This window comes from Balaenoptera acutorostrata, chromosome 8 (genome assembly GCF_949987535.1).
Source record: "Balaenoptera acutorostrata chromosome 8, mBalAcu1.1, whole genome shotgun sequence".
In the NCBI taxonomy this organism is placed as follows: Eukaryota; Metazoa; Chordata; class Mammalia; order Artiodactyla; family Balaenopteridae; genus Balaenoptera; species Balaenoptera acutorostrata.
The window spans coordinates 87,623,397-87,642,611 of record NC_080071.1 but is presented as its reverse complement, the minus strand read 5'-3'; the positions used below and the strand labels follow the sequence as shown (position 1 = coordinate 87,642,611).

General features: G+C 45.9%; 1 protein-coding gene across 2 annotated transcripts in view; it reads right to left on the bottom strand.

The window, feature by feature from the left end:
* Positions 1 to 1,594: 1,594 nt before the first annotated feature.
* The window catches only part of EFHD1 (EF-hand domain family member D1), a 38,085-nt gene continuing 20,464 nt past the window's right edge, over positions 1,595 to 19,215 (bottom strand). For both annotated transcript variants that reach the window (XM_007184736.2, XM_028167160.2), the window contains exons 2-4: positions 16,300 to 16,447; positions 9,235 to 9,369; positions 1,595 to 2,900 (exon numbers count right to left, since the gene is read on the bottom strand). In XM_007184736.2, the coding sequence (XP_007184798.1) occupies positions 2,766 to 2,900; positions 9,235 to 9,369; positions 16,300 to 16,447 (418 nt within the window). In that variant the 3' untranslated portion in view covers positions 1,595 to 2,765. The remainder of the gene's footprint in view (positions 2,901 to 9,234; positions 9,370 to 16,299; positions 16,448 to 19,215) is intronic.

The following is a 19,215-nucleotide window of genomic DNA, read 5'->3' as shown; positions in this document are numbered from 1 at the left end:
CAGGGCAAAATGAGGGCAGGGAAACCAGTTCGGGGGCCACTGTAGAGACCCAGGAAAGAACCAATGAAGGCCATGGCCATGGAGATGGAGGATGGGAACTGTGGGTAAGAAGCATGAAGGGAACACTATCTATAGGACTTCATGACCAAGAGGGGGCAAAGAAGTGCTGCCTCTGGCCTTTGTAGTTCCATAACCCAAAATTTGTCCCTTTTTTTCCCTTAAGTTCTTTTGTGTTACATTTTCTATCATTTGCAATCAAGAGGTTTTAGCTCTTACGTGGCTCTAGTTGTCCACAGAGGGAAATGGACATTTGACGTAATTACACTGTTGTCTCCATTCCTTCCTTCCTTCTTTTTTCTTTTCTTTTCTTTCTTTTTTTAAATTAATAGATTTTATTTTTTGGAGCAGTTTTAGGTTACAGAAAAACTTAGCAGAAAGTTCAGAGTTTCATATACCCCTCTCCTCCCTCCCCCTCCAGTTTCACCTATTATTAATATCTTGCATTAGTGTGGTACATTTGTTACAACCGGTGTGCTCATATTGGCACATTATTATTAACTAAAGTCCATAGTAACATTAGGGTCCACTCTTTGTGTTACACATTCTATATGGATTTTGATAAATGTATAATGACCATTATAGCATCATACGGAATGTTTCACTGCTCTAAAAATCCCCTATTCATCCCTCCCTCCCCGCCCTAACCCCTGATAACCCTAATCTTTTCACTCCCTTCATAGTTTTGCCTTTTCCAGAATTTCATATAGTTGGAATCATATACAATGCAACCTTTCCAGATTGGCTTCTTTCATTTAGCAATATGCACTTAAGTTTCCTCCATGTCATTTTGTGACTTGATAGCTCATTTCTTTTCAACAGTGAATAATATTTCTTTTTATCGCTGAATTAATATTCCATTGTATGGATCGACCACAGTTTGTTTGTCCATTCACCTGTTGAAGAATACCTTGGTTGCTTCTAAGTTTTGAACTATGAATAAAGCTGCTATCAACATTCGTGTGCAGGTTTTTGTGCGGACAAAGTATCTCAGCTCATTTGGATAAATACCAAGAAGCACGATTGCTGGATTATATGGCAAGAGTCTCTCCATGCCTTTTTCATATCCACTTCCTCTGGTGGGGAGGTTGGGGTGACCCTACATGGAAAAAGGATGCCTGAGAATTGTAGGTCTTGGGTTTGTGCAGAAACAGAAATTATTCTCCCTGGGGAGCGCTAAGGGTGTTCTTTTAGGCCAGGGGTCTTTACCTAGGTCCCCTAAATACCCTGGAATTATACATGGGAGGGAAGGGTCATTGGCCCTCATCAGAGTTTCAAAGGGTCCAGGAAGCAAGAGAAATTAAGCTGCAGATTTTACCTGCAGCTGAAAGAATCCTCAGTGATGGGAAAGGGAAGAGTAGCTGACAGGCAACCTCAGTACTCAGAATGCCCCGGAGTGAAAGCCAAACCTCTAATCACCATTTCTAACTCTACTTTGGGGACTTGGTGTGAAACAGGAGCCTAGGCTGGACGTGGCCCCCACGGAAAACACCCTTCTCTCCCCTCCAATTCACAGAAGACTAGAAGCACATTGATGTGACGGCAAAGTCCATTTGCACTGTTTATTGAAAAAGAACAGCCGTAAGGTAAAAATGCAGATGTTTTCTTTTTTGTAGAGACAGCAGGTAAAAAAGAGAAGAAATAAATATGATGTTAGAAATTCTTTTATAAAATACAAAAAACCCCTGATATTTGTGAGCAATCCCAAGAACTCATAACATATAAAAAATTATGCTGAAGAACAGCTTCACCCCAGCACCTTAGAGCAGAGGTTGGAAACCAGCTAGATGGTGAGGATGGTCATGACTTTTGGGATTTTGAAAGGCTCTGGGTTTGTCACTTGGGAATGTCAGGGGTCTACTGTAATACAATTTGCATAAAGTCAGAGTTAACAGGAATTCTTCTACTCATTAATATTACTTATAATCATTCTTTCATTCTTACAGTTAAGTAGCACAGTATTTAGGGGTAGGAAAAAAAAGGCTGAAGTGGGAAGAGGAATGAAAAGGATAGATACAGGGGGAATGCTAAGAGGACAGGAGAAAGGTGATGGGAAGGAACAGAATCTCCTATCCTTTCACTATTTTGTGTCATCTCAGCAGCATGCCGTGCCCCCTATTGGAGAGGGGATAGGGAGTGGTCCAGCCTGGCCTGCCTTAAACCTCACCATCATCAGAGGACAGAAGATGCAAAAGCACCCGGCAGGATCAGGCTAAGAATGAGAACAGGGAAGTGGGATGAGAAACAAAGGAGAGAGGGGCATGACGGGAAGAGGCACAGAAAAGGATTACCCAAGACAATGGGCAACATTAACGTCATAGGTCTCCAGGGACTATCTCCTCTGAGGACCACCAAAGAAAGTAGTATCTGTACAAATTAACACAGCAGACCACTCTTTGCTGTGGAGTTGGAAAGAGACAAGGAACAAGCAAAGGTTGCCAAGTAGAGGCACATTCCGGCCACAGAGAAGGGCAGAGGAAGGCGAGCAAGAGAGGGACTTGAGGGGGGCAGTTGGACCCTCTGGGAGGGGCTCCCAAATGGGGATGAGAGCCGCCCCCCGCCACCCCGATGAGGTTAAGGAGTTTGCGCTGGGTGCTGGTTGTGAAGGCTTGTTGGGGCAAAGGGTCAGCAGGGGCGAGGATGCCCGGCCAGCTCTCCCTGGGGCATCTGTGAGGCACAGCTGTGGCCAGAGGTCAAGGTCAGCCCAACTATGTACTGAAAGCGGCCTTGAGTTCCCGGAAGGCTGCCTGGCGGAGCCTCCTCTTCTCTTCCGCCTGCTTCCGCTCATCTTGCTCCGCTTTTAGCTCCGCTTCAAACTTACTGGCACAGTTCAAGGCTTGGACCTGCAGAGGAACAGCGAGGACAGACCAACAGGGTGAGAGAGGAAAGAGAAACCTGGAAAGGGAGCAGCCCATCCGACAGAATTCGCTTGTCTCCAGCCACGTGACCTGGGATCCTGGTCCTGTTGGGGGCCTGACCCCCGCCCAATACTCCCTCCCCTTGGTCTTCCAGTGTTTGCTTTCTAACAGCGAGGACACCGTCACTTTATTTGCTGCTGTGTTACACATGCCCCTTCCTATCTGCTGGGGTTGGCTTTTCCACCTCAGCTTCTTTTTCAGGATTCCCTTAACATCCACGCCTATTGCCCACTTCTACCTTCCACCTTTAATTTCACAGTAATATTCTTTAGTTCTAGGGGAAAACAAAAACCAAATGAGCTTCCTGCAGGCATTTCGAATAGGATTGCATCAATCTGCCTGTGGCAAAGGGATATCTTTATAATGTACAGTTTTCCCTGATTGACTCAGTTTTCATTCAGTACTGGTTGTTTTGGGTTTTCCTAATGTTACCAACTAAAATTTTCAGCTTTCTCTGAATCAATCCTTCTAAATTTACTTCCAAATACTGAATGTTTTTTGTTGGCATTGTGAATGGATATGAATCCATCTTCAATAATACAGTATCAGATAAATCCATCTTATCCTCTATTCTAGGACTGATTCTTCTTTTTTCCTCTCTGTGTGTCTCATCAATTTGGTAGAATTTGCAAACACGTTGGGCATGTACATTATTTTTAATAAAGACTGCTAAACTGCTCTTCAAACAGCTGCTCCAGTTTGCACCCCACCATCACGGAATGCAAGCGCTCATTTCCCAACCTTACCAACGCTTATCATTAACCTTTTTCCTGTTTGCCAATCTGATAGGCAAAAAAATTGGCACCTTCTTTTATTTCCTCTTTGGTGAATTACCCATTTGTATGCTTTGCCCATTTTTCTGTTCAGTTGGGTTTTTTTTCCCTTTAATTTGCAATTCTTTACCTAATTTAGGTTTAGTCCCCCATTGTATATTTTTCTTCAGTTACTTTCCTCTAGTCTTTTGTTTGTCTTTTAACTTCAAGGTATCTCGGGTCACACAAATATTTAAATTTTGATGTCATCAAAAATTTCAACAGATACTGCTCTTTCTTGACTCTGGCAAGAAGTCCAGGTTGGAGTTTACTATCTACCCAGCCTCCCCAAGCATCCATAGAACCCTACAACCAGGGTTCACACTCCCATCCCCTAGTGTGTTGGCCTCGCCCTAGTTTACTTTCTAACCCGAAAAGGATGCCTGACCAATCTTTGCAACACACCTGTCACAGTACCTCCGACTCCCAGGACCTGCACTTCTTTTTTTTAGGACCTGAACTTCTGCCTGACACACTTCACCTCTCCCCTCCCAGTCTGTCAAGTGCTGCCCTTGGACCAAGGACTTTGTTCCTGCTTGCAGGCTGAGAACGTGTTTTTCTTAGAAGTCTCACAAGGACGGTGTCTGGACCCACTGGGAGGTGAGGATTTCCAGTTTGGGCTGGGCCTTCAGTAAAGCTCAGCCCTCCTCCCATCTCTTTCCCCACAGCGGTCATCCAAACAGCCGCAGCCTTTAAGGATCCTGCCACTCTCAGTAGCCCATCTCCTCCCTCATTTAGAAAACACAGAGGAATGCAGTCCGTCCACTCTGGACTCCTCTCCCACCCATTTTATCCCTCCCCCTTTCCCTGTGCTTCTGGAAGTGAGACCCTGGGCGCTTCATTGAACATCTCTAGGCTCAGAGGTGTACCGGCTGGTACCTGCTTGCAAGCCAGTTGTTTGATTTTCAGGAATTTTATGAGGTGGTTATTAAATATAGCCATTGTTAGGGACTTCCCCGGTGGTCCAGTGGTTAAGACTTTGCCTTCCAATGCAGGGGGTGCGGATTCGATCCCTGGTTGGGGAGCTAAGATCCCACATGTCTCACAGCCAAAAAGCCAAAACATAACAAACAGAAGCAATATTGTAACAAATTGAGTAAAGCCTTTAAAAATCATCCACATCAAAAAAATCTTAAGGGACTTCCCTGGTGGCACAGTGGCTAAGAATCCACCTGCCAATGCAGGGGGGGCACGGGCTCGAGCCCTGGTCCGGGAAGATCCCACATGCTGTGAAGCAACTGAGCCCGTGCACCACAATTACTGAGCCTGCGCTCTGGAGCCCGTGAGCCACAACTACTGAGCCCACGTGCCACAACTACTGAAGCCTGAGCGCCTAGAGCCCGTGCTCCGCAACAAGAAAAGCCACAGCAGTGAGAAGCCCACGCACCGCAACGAAGAATAGCCCCCGCTCGCCGCAACTAAAGAAAGCAGTGCACAGCAACGAAGAACCAAAGCAGCCAAAAATAAATAAAATAAATAAATTTATTTTAAAAAAAGGAATCAATAGGCTATATGGAATCTACAATTAAAATAGTATATATTTTATTATTTGCAAATTGTGTGCTACATATCTTTTATATCTGCAAAATATATTTATAATAAACTTAGGCATATATATATATGTATATATATATATATATATACATATATATATATACAGTTTGTCCAGACACCCATTTGCTTAACATTTATCAACAAACCACTGTCTAAGCTTCAATTTCCTCATCTGCAAAGTGGGTCAGTAACACCTACCTCCAGAGTGACTCTGTGTGAGCATTAGATAACACAGGAATCTGAAGCGCTCAGCAGAGGGTCTGGCCAATCATCAGCACTCACATGTTTGTCAGTCACCCCACCTGCCCATTCCTGGCCAGGCCAGAGGAGGGTTGGGGGCCCTTGTAATTACTTTACTTGGGCTCCTTCTTCTCCACATTAAAAGTCTACCTTGGGGCTTCCCTGGTGGCGCAGTGGTTGAGAATCTGCCTGCCAATGCAGGGGACACGGGTTCGAGCCCTGGTCTGGGAAGATCCCACGTGCCGCGGAGCAACTGGGCCCGTGTGCCACAACTGCTGAGCCTGCGCGTCTGGAGCCTGTGCTCCGCAACAAGAGAGGCCGCAACAGTGAGAGGCCCGCGCACCGCAATGAAGAGTGGCCCCCGCTTGCCGCAACTAGAGAAAGCCCTCGCACAGAAACGGAGACCCAACACAGCCAAAAATTAAATAAATAAAAATAATAAAATTAAAAAAAAAAAAGAAAAGACAAAAAAATAAAAAAATAAAAATAAAGAGGCTTGGGTAGGAGGGGCGCTAAAAAAACCCCAACAGTGTACCCTTCGGATGAAGGGGCGGATCTTCCCTTGCCTGAAGTCACCTCGGACTTAACAGTAAAACCCAGCTTATCACTTTTCCTCCATAAACCATTCACATTCACGGGCACGGGTCCTGTCTTGATTTTTTTAAACATCAACCCCTGGCCACACAACTCCAATAACCTCGTGGCATTATACTTTCCACCTCCAATCAAGTGGTCATAAATACTGAGAGTTCTAGGGAGTTGGGGATTCATCCTTATCTCCACCCCAGCCCCTCTGTCACGCTCTTCATCGGACCTGCAATTCTTCTCCAGCCGTCTACGGAGGCCTCCCTGAGTCCAGCCTCCCCCGGGGCAAGTCTGTCCCCACAATGCCCACCGCTGATCACATCAAGGCCCTGCTCTCCAAGCCTGGCTATGCACTGGATCCACCTGCAGAGCCCAGGTAGAGTTGGGTGAGGTCTGGGAAGCTGGTTGGCAGATAATTCTGGTGATCAGCAGTCTGGGGAAGGCCTGACCCTCAGGGGAGCCCAGAGCTCCCTGTCCAACTGCGTCCCGTATGGACAGAGGCCAGCCTCCAAACACTCGCCCCCCGCCATGCCTTGGAGCCTTTGCTCTTGCTGTTTCCACGGCAGGAACGCCTTCCCTTCCCTGATTACAAGGTGAATCCCCATTCATCTCTGAACATCTGTAGCAAATGTCAGCTCCTTTATGGCCTTCTCCCAAACTTGGGCAATAATTCCTTCCATTCGTCATTCATGCAGACATTTCCTGAGGGCCATTATTAGTCAAGCACTGTAATTACAAACATAACACACCTGCCTTTGAATCTGTGGGTGAGGAGGCAGACGTATAAACACAAAAAATTTTATTGTTATTCTTTTCATCTTTTCTCCTTGTTGTAAAAATAATGCACACACATTATAAAACCTTACAAAATTATAGAAAATAAGTTCCTCTGACATCACTATTACTAATACTTTAGTATATAATTATCCAGGTTGTACTTAACTATTTAATGAAATTGGGTTTCAAACATACTGTTTTGCCTAATTCGTTCGGGACATCTGTCCACACATAAATGCAGCTGCATCTCATTCTTTGAGAGCTGCAGGGTGTACAAATGTGTGGGTGCACCACAGTGGACTCAATTCCCTGGTAGTGGAAGTTTTGGTTGTTTCCAATTTTCCTCTGTTATAACAATAGTGTACGAAAATCCTTGTCTATACATCTATGTGCATTTTCATGAGTATCTCTGAAGGATAAAATCCTCGAAGCAGATTTCCAGAGGTGAAGGATATGAAATGTTAACAGCTGGCCCCAAACTGCTCTCCAAAAAGTTGGGTCAATTTATACTCTTACCAAGAGCGTCCAAGAATGCCTTGAACAGATAAATTATAATACTGCTTCCATTCATAATAGAGGCACCCAGAAGAGCATGGACAGTCTCAGCCCCGAGGGTCTGGAAAAGCAGCCAAGAAGAGGCAGCTCTTTAAGGTGGGTTTGATAGAATGAGTAGAGTTCTTGTGGAAGAGGCATTTGGGTGGGACATTCCAGGCAGAGGAAACAGCAGGTATTGAGGCCCAGTTGTGAAAAGACGTGGCAGTACTTGAAGAACTGTGCATAGGGGTGAAGAAGGCTGGAGCTGGGATCAGAGCCAGATTATAAAAGGTTGGGAATGCCCAGATAAGACATTCCCGGAGACTCCATACAGACTTGAGCACTCAGCATATCGAGCTACAGCAGTGTGCTGAAAACACGGTCCTGTTAACTTTGGGTTTCAATCCCAGGCCCGTCCCCAAGGCATCTCGGGAGATCTGCAAGTGGTGACTCAGTCAATGAATAGAGAGGACTCATCCCACCATCCCTCCTCTCTACTCATCATTATCAGTGTGAGTTTCTCCAGAGCTTGATTTGGTGCCTGGCATTTCTGGAACTGAATTGAACCAATGTTAAGTCATGAAGGAAGGGCCAAACCACTTTCAGGATTGGATATACGATGCTGGTGTTGAAGGTGCAGTGACTGGTCCGCCTGTCCCTGAAACTGCCAGGTGACAGCAGTAGGGGATTCAGGCATAAGGAGGCCACCACGATTCACAGTTTACATACTGGCAGAAAGATGATGGACTCTTGTCTCCAAGGCAACGTCACAGAGAAGTGAAGAGAGAGTGCTGCTTAGGGGCCTGAGCAGGCTGGGCTGTATCACCAGGACACTTTGTCTCTGGGCAAACTCCTGGAATAAGCCAAAACTCCACAAGAGTCTGGCTGTCTCCTGCCTGGAGTGGAAGGGAGTCCCAACAGCTCATGTCACATACAGAGTGCTCTCGGTGAGCCAGGAGCTTGCTAAACACTTCATACACATGAGTGCATTTAATCCTCATGGCAATCCCATTATCAACCCCATTATACAGATGAGGAAACTAAGGCACAGACAGGAGACAGGTAAGAGTAGGAGGCAGAATCTGAACCCAGGTAGCCTTATCCACTGCACTCCACTGCTGTGGAGGGGGATTCGGAGGGCTCTCCTGATCGCTCTTTCTGCCGGTGTGCCCTGTGTAGAGGAAAATGACAGCACCCAGCAGGGGTAAAATCACCATAAACGTTCAATGACTGTATGAACTTGTGAATGAATGGAAGCACCCAGAAGGGCTCCAAGACCAGGCACTGGAGATTCCTTCCCAGCTCCCAGCCATTGTCAATGATGCAAATACTTTTTCTGATTCAGGGCAAGCCACCAAGGCACCCTCCTTGAGCCCCATTATTCACTTGTTTACGCACAGGTGTCTACGATGCAAACATGCAGGTAGCTGTTCAAGTAACTCAGCTGAGGTTTGGGGTAAGGAGCGATTCTTTAGGAAAGTCTGGATTCAGAGTCCATCTGGCAGCATTGCATCAGCAAACCTGTTTGAATCTGAAACCAGGATCAAATGCATTTGCCATCTGGCAGTTTTCCTGTTTTGTTTTTAATTTTCAGATGGCACACAAACGCACTCTCATTTCCCTACAATCTCACACGATTAAGCGCTTGCTGTTTCGCTTGTCCTGAGGGAGCTGATGAGCTGGTCGCTGGCTGGGAGCTCCTGCTGGGCAGGGTGAGCAGAGGGAGGGATCGCCCCGCACAGGAAGGAGGCACCTACCTTGGCTTCAAAGAAGTCCTTGGCACCTTTGACGCCCTCCAGGGCAACATCGATCTCAGAAAGCTTCGCCAGCGCCATCAGCCCACTGTCTTCCTGTAGTTCCCCCGCTGCGGCCTTGTGGAATATGAGCAGGAACTACAGGGGAAGGTTGATTAGGGTCAAAGTCAGCATCACCAAGAGATTCGCAACAGTCCCCTCTGGCCTGAGCTAGGGTCATTATAGCCAAGCCTATTAAAAGGGGTGTATATGTGTCCGTGTGACAAATTATTTTGTCAAAGCTGAAAACGTGGGGAATTCCCTGACGGTCCAGAGGTTAAGACTCCGCCCTTCCACTGCAGGGCGCGTGGGTTCGATCCCTGTTCGGGGAACTAAGATCCCAAGTGACCCGTGCCAAAAAAAAAAAAAAAAGAAAGAAAGAAAGACAGAAACCAAACCTGCCTATTTTTCCACAAGGATGTAGGGGAATGGGCACCCTTATATCGAGTTGATGGGAGTGTAACTTGAATCAAAATTTTTGGAGGGCACTTTGGAAATATTTACCAAAGATAAAATGTTTTCACCCTACCAATCATTAATTCCACTGCTGGGAATCTATCCTTTAGAACCATTTACACAATAGTTTAAGAAGCATTGTCTGTAAAAGCAAAAAATTGGCAACATCCTAGTTAACAGCTATGAAAGAAAAAATCCAGTAGACCTGTATGTACTATTTTTTAAAACTAAATAATTCAATATTTCTGACATTTTTTAACCATTCCTATTTTCCGTTTGTGTCCCATTTTTGGTGTTAGACTATTTACCTTTTTTGGTGTTTTCTAAGAGATCTTTATAGAACCTTGTTCCAAATACTTTATGTTTCAAATACATTAGCTCTGTCACTTCCCTTTCAATTTTGTTTACAGCAAAATTTTTTCAAAAATTATCAATCTTTCCTTTTCTCTCACCAATGTTATGCTTAGAAAACCCTTCCTTGCCACCAAGGTTACAGAAACAATTGCCTGTGTTTTTGTCTACTGCCTTTATGACTTTTTTAAAAGCGTAAATATTTAATCTCAAATTTATTCTGATTTGTCATGTGAAGTTTATCATTAACCTTATTTGCTTCCAAATGGTTAGCTAGTAATCCCCACATCATTTATTGAATAATCCACCCCCTTCCTCCAGATTCAAAATGTGACCTGAATGAATTTGTCTTTAAAGCCAACTTGTACTAAGACCTCTGCAAAATAAATTTTTAAATAAATAAATAGGCCAACCTGAAAGAGCTGTCCCTGCCCCTCCCCACCCCCACCTGCACGTCCTTCCATCACCCCCAAGGAAGTTTTATGGCTTTTTACTTCCCTTCTTTAAAAAATTTTTGTGAATTTATCTATCAGACATCTTCTATCCAACTTCCATAATTTATTTTTCCATCTAGAAAGAATAAAAATTGATGTATTCCAAGTCATCCCAGAAAGAGGCTCCTCCAGGTTTTCAAGTGCCTAAAATATGTGTGAAATTTCAGTTTTCAGGGGTTTTTTTCATGACCATCTCCTCTAAAGATTGTCTTCCCCAAGAGGAAAGAACATTAGCTAAAGCAGAGTGAGAGGTAAGACAACTTCAGCACGCTTTTTCCAAATTCCAACTTGTGTCTTTTACTGCCAACGCTCTTAATCCCTAGAGGGAAGCGTGTTTCATTAAGTGAAAGTCTCGGCTTCCACCACCACCACCCCAAAACGCCTTGCCAGAAAGCCTTTCTTTGTAATTCTTGCTTCAGGGGTCCTAACTCCACCGTGGACACCGCCAAATACAAAGCAAGCGGTGAAGCAAGATGTTCCAGGACTTTCAGGTTCACGGAGGCCACCATGGTCAGCTTGACTCTACAGAAACGCCACGTTCACCCACCTGCAGCTTCAAACTCTCTCACTAGAGGCCGGCAGAGACTCAGTTTGCTGCAGACTATCTGAGCCAGAACACTGGCTCCAAAGAAGCCTTGGAAATCAAGCCTACTGAAGGAGGTGAGGCCCCCCAAGAATAGGATGGGGGACAAGGGGGCAGAGGGACGCTTGTGGTCGGGCTCTCATGGAAGAGACTGAAGCAGCCAAGACTTCAGCGCTGCAAACGTGAGCCTCGGGCAGAGAGAAGGAGTAAAATACCCATCCATCCCTCAGTACCCTGCCCATCCTTAAAGCACTTAGTTACAGAAGCCACCCCCCTCCCCATTGCTCCATACGGTAAACACAAAACAGATAGCCCCTCCATACCAGGGAGGCAGCTTAGGAAAGGTGGAGCACTGCCCCCAGCCTAGCAGCAATCCAAGTGACCTGGCGGGGAGGGGGTGTCTCTTCATCTCTGAAACTCATTTTTCTCACATCTGCAGCAGAGATGACAATGTTGGTATTTACAGAAGGACTTAAAGTATTCCTCAAGGGTCCCGGCCACGTGTGCTCACTCTCACTCTGCCAGCTCAGCAGATGACCACCAGCAGCTCTGTCCTAACTTAGGGGTCCCCCCAGCCCCAGCCAGTTAAAAAAGAAAAAAAAAAAAATCCAGCTCAACCTGAAAATGTTCAGCCTTCCCTAAAGCATGCCAGACTTTCCCATTTAATGTATTACAATCACCAATCCCTGAATGACAATTTCTCCAACTGCCCAGCCTTGTTTGTCTCCCTATTTATAGTCCACAAAGACTGGTATGTTGTAGAGAATTGGAAAGTGTCCTAGCTGTGACTCTGAGCAAAGAGGGGGGAGGGAAGGAGAAGCAGAAAACAAAGAAACAGAGAGAACTAACAAAGCTAAAAAGCAGTTTCAGACACAAGCTGTCAAACGCTTCTGATAAATTTAAGGAAATTTTTTTTTGATTGAATTTTTTAAAAGATTTTTTTGATGTGGACCATTTTTAATGTCTTTATTGAATCTGTTACAATATTGCTTCTGTTTTATGTTTTGGGTTTTTTTGGCCGCAAGGCATGTGGGATCTTAGCTCCCCGACCAGGTATCGAACCTGCAGCCCTAGCAATGGAAGGCGAAGTCTTAACCACTGGACCACCAGGGAAGTCCCAAATTTAAGGAAATTTTAAATTTCATGGCTCTGATTGATGACGCTAACACTTGCCCACATTAGTTGGAGCTCTTAGATGGCAAGTGACAGAAACACACTTGTTGGCTTAAGTAAAAAGGAGGTATTCGTTATACAAAAAGGATGTCTCAAAAACCCAAGGGTAAAATGCAGTGACCTGGAAGAGGACTGGAACAGGGAGAGGCAATGTTCTCAGGACTGAAGGCAACATTCCCTTTCGAGCTCTTGTGTCTGGACCACATGGGAGAAAATGGCTGCCCCACACTGAGTTATTCTTATGGGAAGAGCCACCTGCACAGCCCACGTGCAGTACTTCAGCCCCAGTTTCAAATTCCCAGATAGGGAATCCAACTGACCTAGTCTAGCCAGAGGTCCATCCATGGTCCAATCAACCATGAACAGGCAGGGGTGCAACCCAGTACAGCCAGAGCTGCCAGGGACCCACCCCAGAGAGGGTAAGGTGGGAGGAGAAAACAGGACCTACAGTTCTCAGTACTAACATGTAATCTAGTAAACCCCTTATCCAGCCTTTGTACAAAACTACCACACATCTGGTCTTGGAGCAATTCTGCTTTGAGACAGGTGTAATGGAATTAGTAAGGACTACAAGAAAAAGAGGGGAGGATATTAAGGCCTCGCTGTCTGCCTCCAAAGGAGAATGAGGTGGTGAGTGCCTGGAATCGGATTCTAGATCCCTACAGCTATGGACATAGAACTGCTAACTCTGGTCCATCCTTATGACTTCTTCTACATGTCTGCACACGTACATAAACCATAAATGCAAACAATTATATTTTATTTTTTAATTAATTAATTTATTTTCATGATTACTTCTTTTTAAAAATATTTATTTATTTATTTTTGGCTGCGTTGGGTCTTCGTTGCTGCGTGCAGCCTTTCTCTAGTTGCAGAGAGCGGAGGCTACTCTTTGTTGCGGTGCACGGGCTTCTCATTGTGGTGGCTTCTCTTGTTGCAGAGCCACGGACTCTAGGCACGCAGGCTTCAGTAGTTGTGGCTCATGGGCTCTAGAGCGCAGGCTCTGTAGTTGTGGTGCATGGGCTTAGTTGCTCCACGGCATGTGGGATCTTCCCGGACCAGGGCTCGAACCCGTGTCCCCTGCACTGACAGGTGGATTCTTAACCACCGCGCCACCAGGGAAGCCCTAAACAATTATATTTTATATACAGTTTGGAAATCTGCTTTTGTTCCTACTTTTTACATTGTCAACATGTGTTCTCTGGTCATCAAACACTGTGCTATTGAATACATCATCATTTTTAATAGCTCCATATATGCCATCTTCTAAAATGCCCCTCGTGTGCATATATTATTTTCATAATTGGAAGAGAAATGGTTTAAAAGAAAGATCGATTTCCTTGTATGTTGGGGGAAAGTAGCTTTTATTTAGATGTAACTCACTTCAGTTGAGTTAATCCAAAGAAAAAGAAAGGTAATACAAACTCACCAAGCACCTACTAAATGCCAGGTCATGAGGACACCTGTGATGATGGTGGAGCTGTTGACTATGGTGCCTCGTGGCACATGACCTGGATCTAGCCAATCACAGTACCCTGGATGCAATGACTGGTCCAGGAGGTGGGCATGTATCCCTATTAGGGCCAATCAGAAGCCTTCTCCTGAGACTGGTAGGGACTCTGGGATAAAGAAGCCCTCTATCCCCTGGGACAATGTAGCCTGGAGCTGCCAGCAGCCATCTTGTCAAATCTCAGGGACAACACCCTATTTGGAAAGAAAAGATGAGGTGGACACAGAAAAAGGCACATTCAAGATACGGCAAGAGGAAGACCCTGGATTACTTGTGACTAAAGCACTTCCACTTCTTCATCTCCCAGGTATGTAAGCCAATAGTTGTTTGTTCTTTTCTTGTTTAAATTAGCTAGCATTCTCTTTCCCTCACTTGCAATCAAGAGTTCTAACTGATGGAGGCATAGAAAGAGAACTTGGTTCTCGAAACAGTCCTGAGCAAAAGCTATTAACAGCCTTATTTTAAGGACAGAAAAACTGAAGCTGAGAAGTAAAATAACTTGCTCCAGTTATGCAGCTCTGTGTGGAAGATGGAGGTTGGGCTGTAAGCCTCCTTTCATTACACAAACACAGCATCGGCCCACTAGTGGCTTACAACATGTGCAGAAACCAGCAGAGTGAAACACTAAGAGCAGGAGGTTAGGCTGTGGAGTATTAATGGCAAATGCATCTACACGTCCAAATCCTGTACCTCTGGGTACAACTCCTAGAGCTGGGACCACAGTGGGGCTCTGAACTGACAAAAGACTGAATGTGAATGTCACTGAAGGCCTGTAGGCAGGTTGAGGACCCATAACAAAACCCTTTGGAGATGTCCAAGCCTCTGATGTCCACCGTCTGCGCGAAATGGCCAAGCCAGCAGCTAACCAAAAGCTAACTGAGCATCTTGGATGCAGAGAGGGGCACATTTGGGTGGCTCCTGGGTAAAACAGGGGGAGGGATTGTGTCTTAGCTCAGTTGCTGACTTGCACAGACTTTCTAAGCACCCTCAATTTCTGTTCTCCAGAGGTCACAACTTTGCCGTAGAAGTTCTTTCCCCAACCTTACCTCCAAAGCTTCGCCAAGGCATGATCCTTTACCTTCTATACTCCAGGGGTACCCAGATTGGAAAGAGCCAATGCCCAGCACGATGTATGAATGATACGAAGGAACCAAATGAGAGGCGAGGGAGACAGAGAGGCAGCTGGGAAGTTGAATGTGGTGAATGATGGGGAGAGGCTGTAACCCAGGCCCAGCCCTGAGCTGGGACCTAATTTCAGGCAAGTGCTGACCCTTTTGGTCTTCTAGCTCCTTAGCCTTGAAATGAGAAGTCTGGTACCAGATTATCCTGAGCGCTATGCCCAACACAGGTTTTCGTGATCCATCTCCATATCCGCCAGTTCAGGAAAGGAAGAGATGGAAGATTCTGGAGTTGATCTGTGGGCAGTGAGAGGCAGGGCCAGCTGGGGAAGGGACTCATGGCTGCTAGGTCAGCTGCAGAGACCCCCAGGAAGAGCATCCAAAGGCCCTATCTAGCCTGGAAAGATGACCAGTATTTGGCTAAAGTTCTCACTCTCAGAAACCAGGATGCCTGCACTCCACTCTTTCTGGAATAACCAAGGTTAAACACCAGGAGACAAGAACAGTCCTCTCTTCTCTCAACTCCCGAGGGCCCCAAAAGAGACACGACTGAAAATGAGACCACAGCAGCTGGGCTAATGTCCAAGCCTTTAGCCTGGATGGTGTCGCTATAGTTATTCTAATAACAGGTCACTGACATATCTAAAAACCTTTCCGCAAGACTCAAACACACAAAACATGGAATCCCCTTCCTTGTGGAGCTGCATCCTTGTCATGGAAGAAACCCAATGGCCTTGAGATTTATTCCCCACAATAAAAATGGCTGAGGTTTTCGTCCATTGGGGGATCAGGTGACGCCATGTGCTCTTCCAGGAAGATATCTGTACGAACACAATTTCAGGGTTTCAAAGACCAAAAAAACCCATCCTTGGACCTGTTTGGAGGGGAAGGTCCATGGGCACAAAGTAAGACCCTCTGTATAATTTCTTTTTTCTTTCTTTTTTTTTTTACTATTTTTAAATGCTTGTTATAAAATTAACAGTTTAAATATATTTTTTAAGTATAAAATTATAAAACCACCAACACTTTGCACCCACAAACATCCACAATGAATATTTTGGTGAACATCCCTCCAGATTTCTCAGTACTTACCATTTTACCCAAATGAGGTTATCCTACCCACACTGACTTTCAATCTGCTTGCTGAGCATTTTTTCATGCCAGCACTGTGGTTCACTAGCTCCTTAAATTTATTTTAAAAAGCAGAACTGTAGGTTAAATATCCAAGCAGCACTCAAGAGAGGCCAAAGCCATTTTCACTCCAGGGGATGGTAAATCTGCAAGTCCTCTCACTCAGGGCCACCCCCCTCCTCCAGGGTCTCAGGGCCAGCAGGACGCAGGTACCTCACGGAAGCTGAGTTTGCCATCAAAGTCCTCGTCCACCTCCTTGATCATGCTCTTCAGGCCCAGGTGGGTCTGGGGGGCCCCGAGCTTCTCCATCATCAGCTTCAGCTCCATCAGGTCAATGAAGCCATCCCTTCCGGCATCATACCTGTAGGTCAAAGGCAGGGCGCTGGTGAGGGATGGCCATGGCCAGGACCAAAGGACACTTGTTAATCTACCAAATGTATAATGCTTTTGGCCTTATTTACTGAAAAAATGACTCAAAAGACTCCTTCCTTGCAGTGCCCACCTGGGTCACTGCATTGGAAAGGTCCCCTCTCTCTCCTCCAACACCTCTGGGGCTCTGCGGGATATGACTCAAAGTGGGTCTTGTACTGCAGGAGTGTTTTCATGTCTTTCAACTCCTTAATTAGGCCATAAGTTTCTTGAGGATGAAAAACATGCTCGTCTACCTTGATTTTTCCCAGTTTGGGTCAACGAACATCAACTGAACCTCCTGATGCTGGACCATAGAAGAGCTGCTGCAGGGTGCCCCATGCACCCACTCTATTACGTGGAGCAACTGACAGTTCTGGAAGCCTCCCCTTGGTCACCGGCCCCTGGGTCTCCGCCGCTCCCAGTTCCACCAACCCCTCCTGTCATCCTCTGGTCTCCTGTCTCTGGAAACTGCTTCCCGCCCTGGTGCTGGGCTGTGAGTCAGGCCTGGCCCCAGCACTGCGGTTTCATGCTTTGCCCTCCAGCTCACAATCTAGTCTCCAGGTCTGAATGGTCACACCTGTGTGTCACAGATGAGCGGGGTGGTGGCTCTGCCCTCCTGGCCAAGTTTCGACACAGAGCCAGCACCTCTGCTGGCTGTCCCCCCACCCCCCAGCCACCTGCAGGAAACGAGCCCAGCCTCCCCATGGCAGGGGTCCTGGCCCTGCCCTCTACTCCCGAGTGCCTGGTCAGCCCCGTGGAGCCCTCCTCAGCCTTCTGTCCTTCTGCCCCGGTCACTCCACCACCCCCGCCCTTCTCTATACACTTGGGCTATTATGGAGCTTCCTCACAGACTCGCTGGCTCTTTTCCCGTCAAGTCCATCCCATTTTCCGCTCCCCAGAGATCACCTGTTGCTCAGGTATGAACATCATGCTTTCAGAAACAAATCCGTTCATAATAGCCCAAAGGCAGAAACAACCCGAGTGTCCACTGACAGATGAACAGATAAACAAAATGAGATATATCCATACAGTGGGATATTATATATTTACACAATAGAATATTATTCGCCATTTAAAAAATGAAATTCTAATACATGCTAAAACGTGGATGAACATTGTCAACATTATGCTAAGGTTGAAATAAGCCAGACGCAAAAGGACAGACGCTGCATAATTCCACTTATATGAGGTATCTAGAATTCATAGAGACAGAAAGTAGTTACCAGGGACCAGGGGAAGCGGGGCGTGGTGGGGGTTATTATTTCACGGGTTCGAGTTTCAGTTTGGGATGAGGAAAAGGTCCTGGAGATGGGCGGTGGCGAGGATTACACAAGAATGTGAACGTACACTGATCTCAACACTTACACGGTTAAGATGGTAAACGTAAAAATCAAATACATGAACAAACAAAACAGGCTTCTTCACTGTCTATCACCCCCCAGCCCCAGCTCCACAAAAGAAACCATCATTGTTAGGAACCGCAGTACCAGCCGCCAAGAAATGTAGCCTGTGGGCAACCAGAAATCTAACCCTGTGGGCTGGTGGTATTTTGAGGCCCATGTGGTCACGCTGGAGATGAGGCCCAGTACTCCCCAGTGTGCCCTGTTCCAGCCACAGTGGCCCACTCATGCCATTCCTCCCACCCAGAACATACCTCCACCCACCCTCCTCGGTGGCCTTTTCTGTCCCCTGGAAACGCAGAGCTGCCCCTTCTTCCTCTGATCGCTGGCAGCCCTCTGTGCCTCAGCAAACGCCACCTCCTTCAAGCAGGTCTGCGCTCCCGCTGGGCTCCCACTCCCTCCCTGCCTGGAAGGATCACGCTGCCGAGATGCTAAAGGACACAGACAATACCCCTGGAATCCTGTTGGTGAGCTCTGAGGACCCTGAAGGACAAGACAGGTGTTCCAGTGTGGTTTCTAGGAAGCGGGCAGAGTGTATGAATCACAGATGGACCAGCCCAGGATCTAGTATTATCAAGGGATGGCACTTAAAAGAGGAAGCAATGATTGCTACGGGTCGCCTAAAAGTAATTCAAGGATTGGCCTCATTTACTTGGTTTTTAACTTCTTTTTATGGATTTTTTTTGCTTTTTTTGTTTTTGGCATGCATGAGGGATCTTAGTTCCCCGACCAGGGATCGAACCCATGCCCCCTGCAGTGGAAGTGTGGAGTCTTAACCAGTGGACTGCCAGACAAGTCCCCACTTCTTTTTAAAATAACAGCTTTATTGAGCTATAATTTACATACCATAAAATTCACTCGTTTAAAATTGCACAACTCAGTGATTTTTAGCATATTCACAAGGTTGTGCAGCCATCATCACTATCTAACTCCTCAACATTTTCATCACCCCAAAAAGAAATCCATGCCCTGTAGCAGTCGTTCCTCATACCCCTCTCCCCAGCCCCTAGCAACTACTAGTTTGCTTTCTGTCTCTATGGTTTTACCTATTCTGGACACTTCATATAAATGGCATCGTACGATATGCAACCTTCTGTGTCTGGCTTCTTTCACTTAGCATAATGTTTTCAAAGTTCACCCAGCTTGTAGCACATGTCAATCAGTACTTTATTCTTTTTATTCATTGCTGAATAATATTCTATTGTATAAATATACCATATTTTGTTTATCCATTCACCTGCTGATAGATGTTTGTGTTGTTTCCACTTATGGCTGTGACGAATAATGCTGCTATGAATACTCACATACAAGTTTTTTT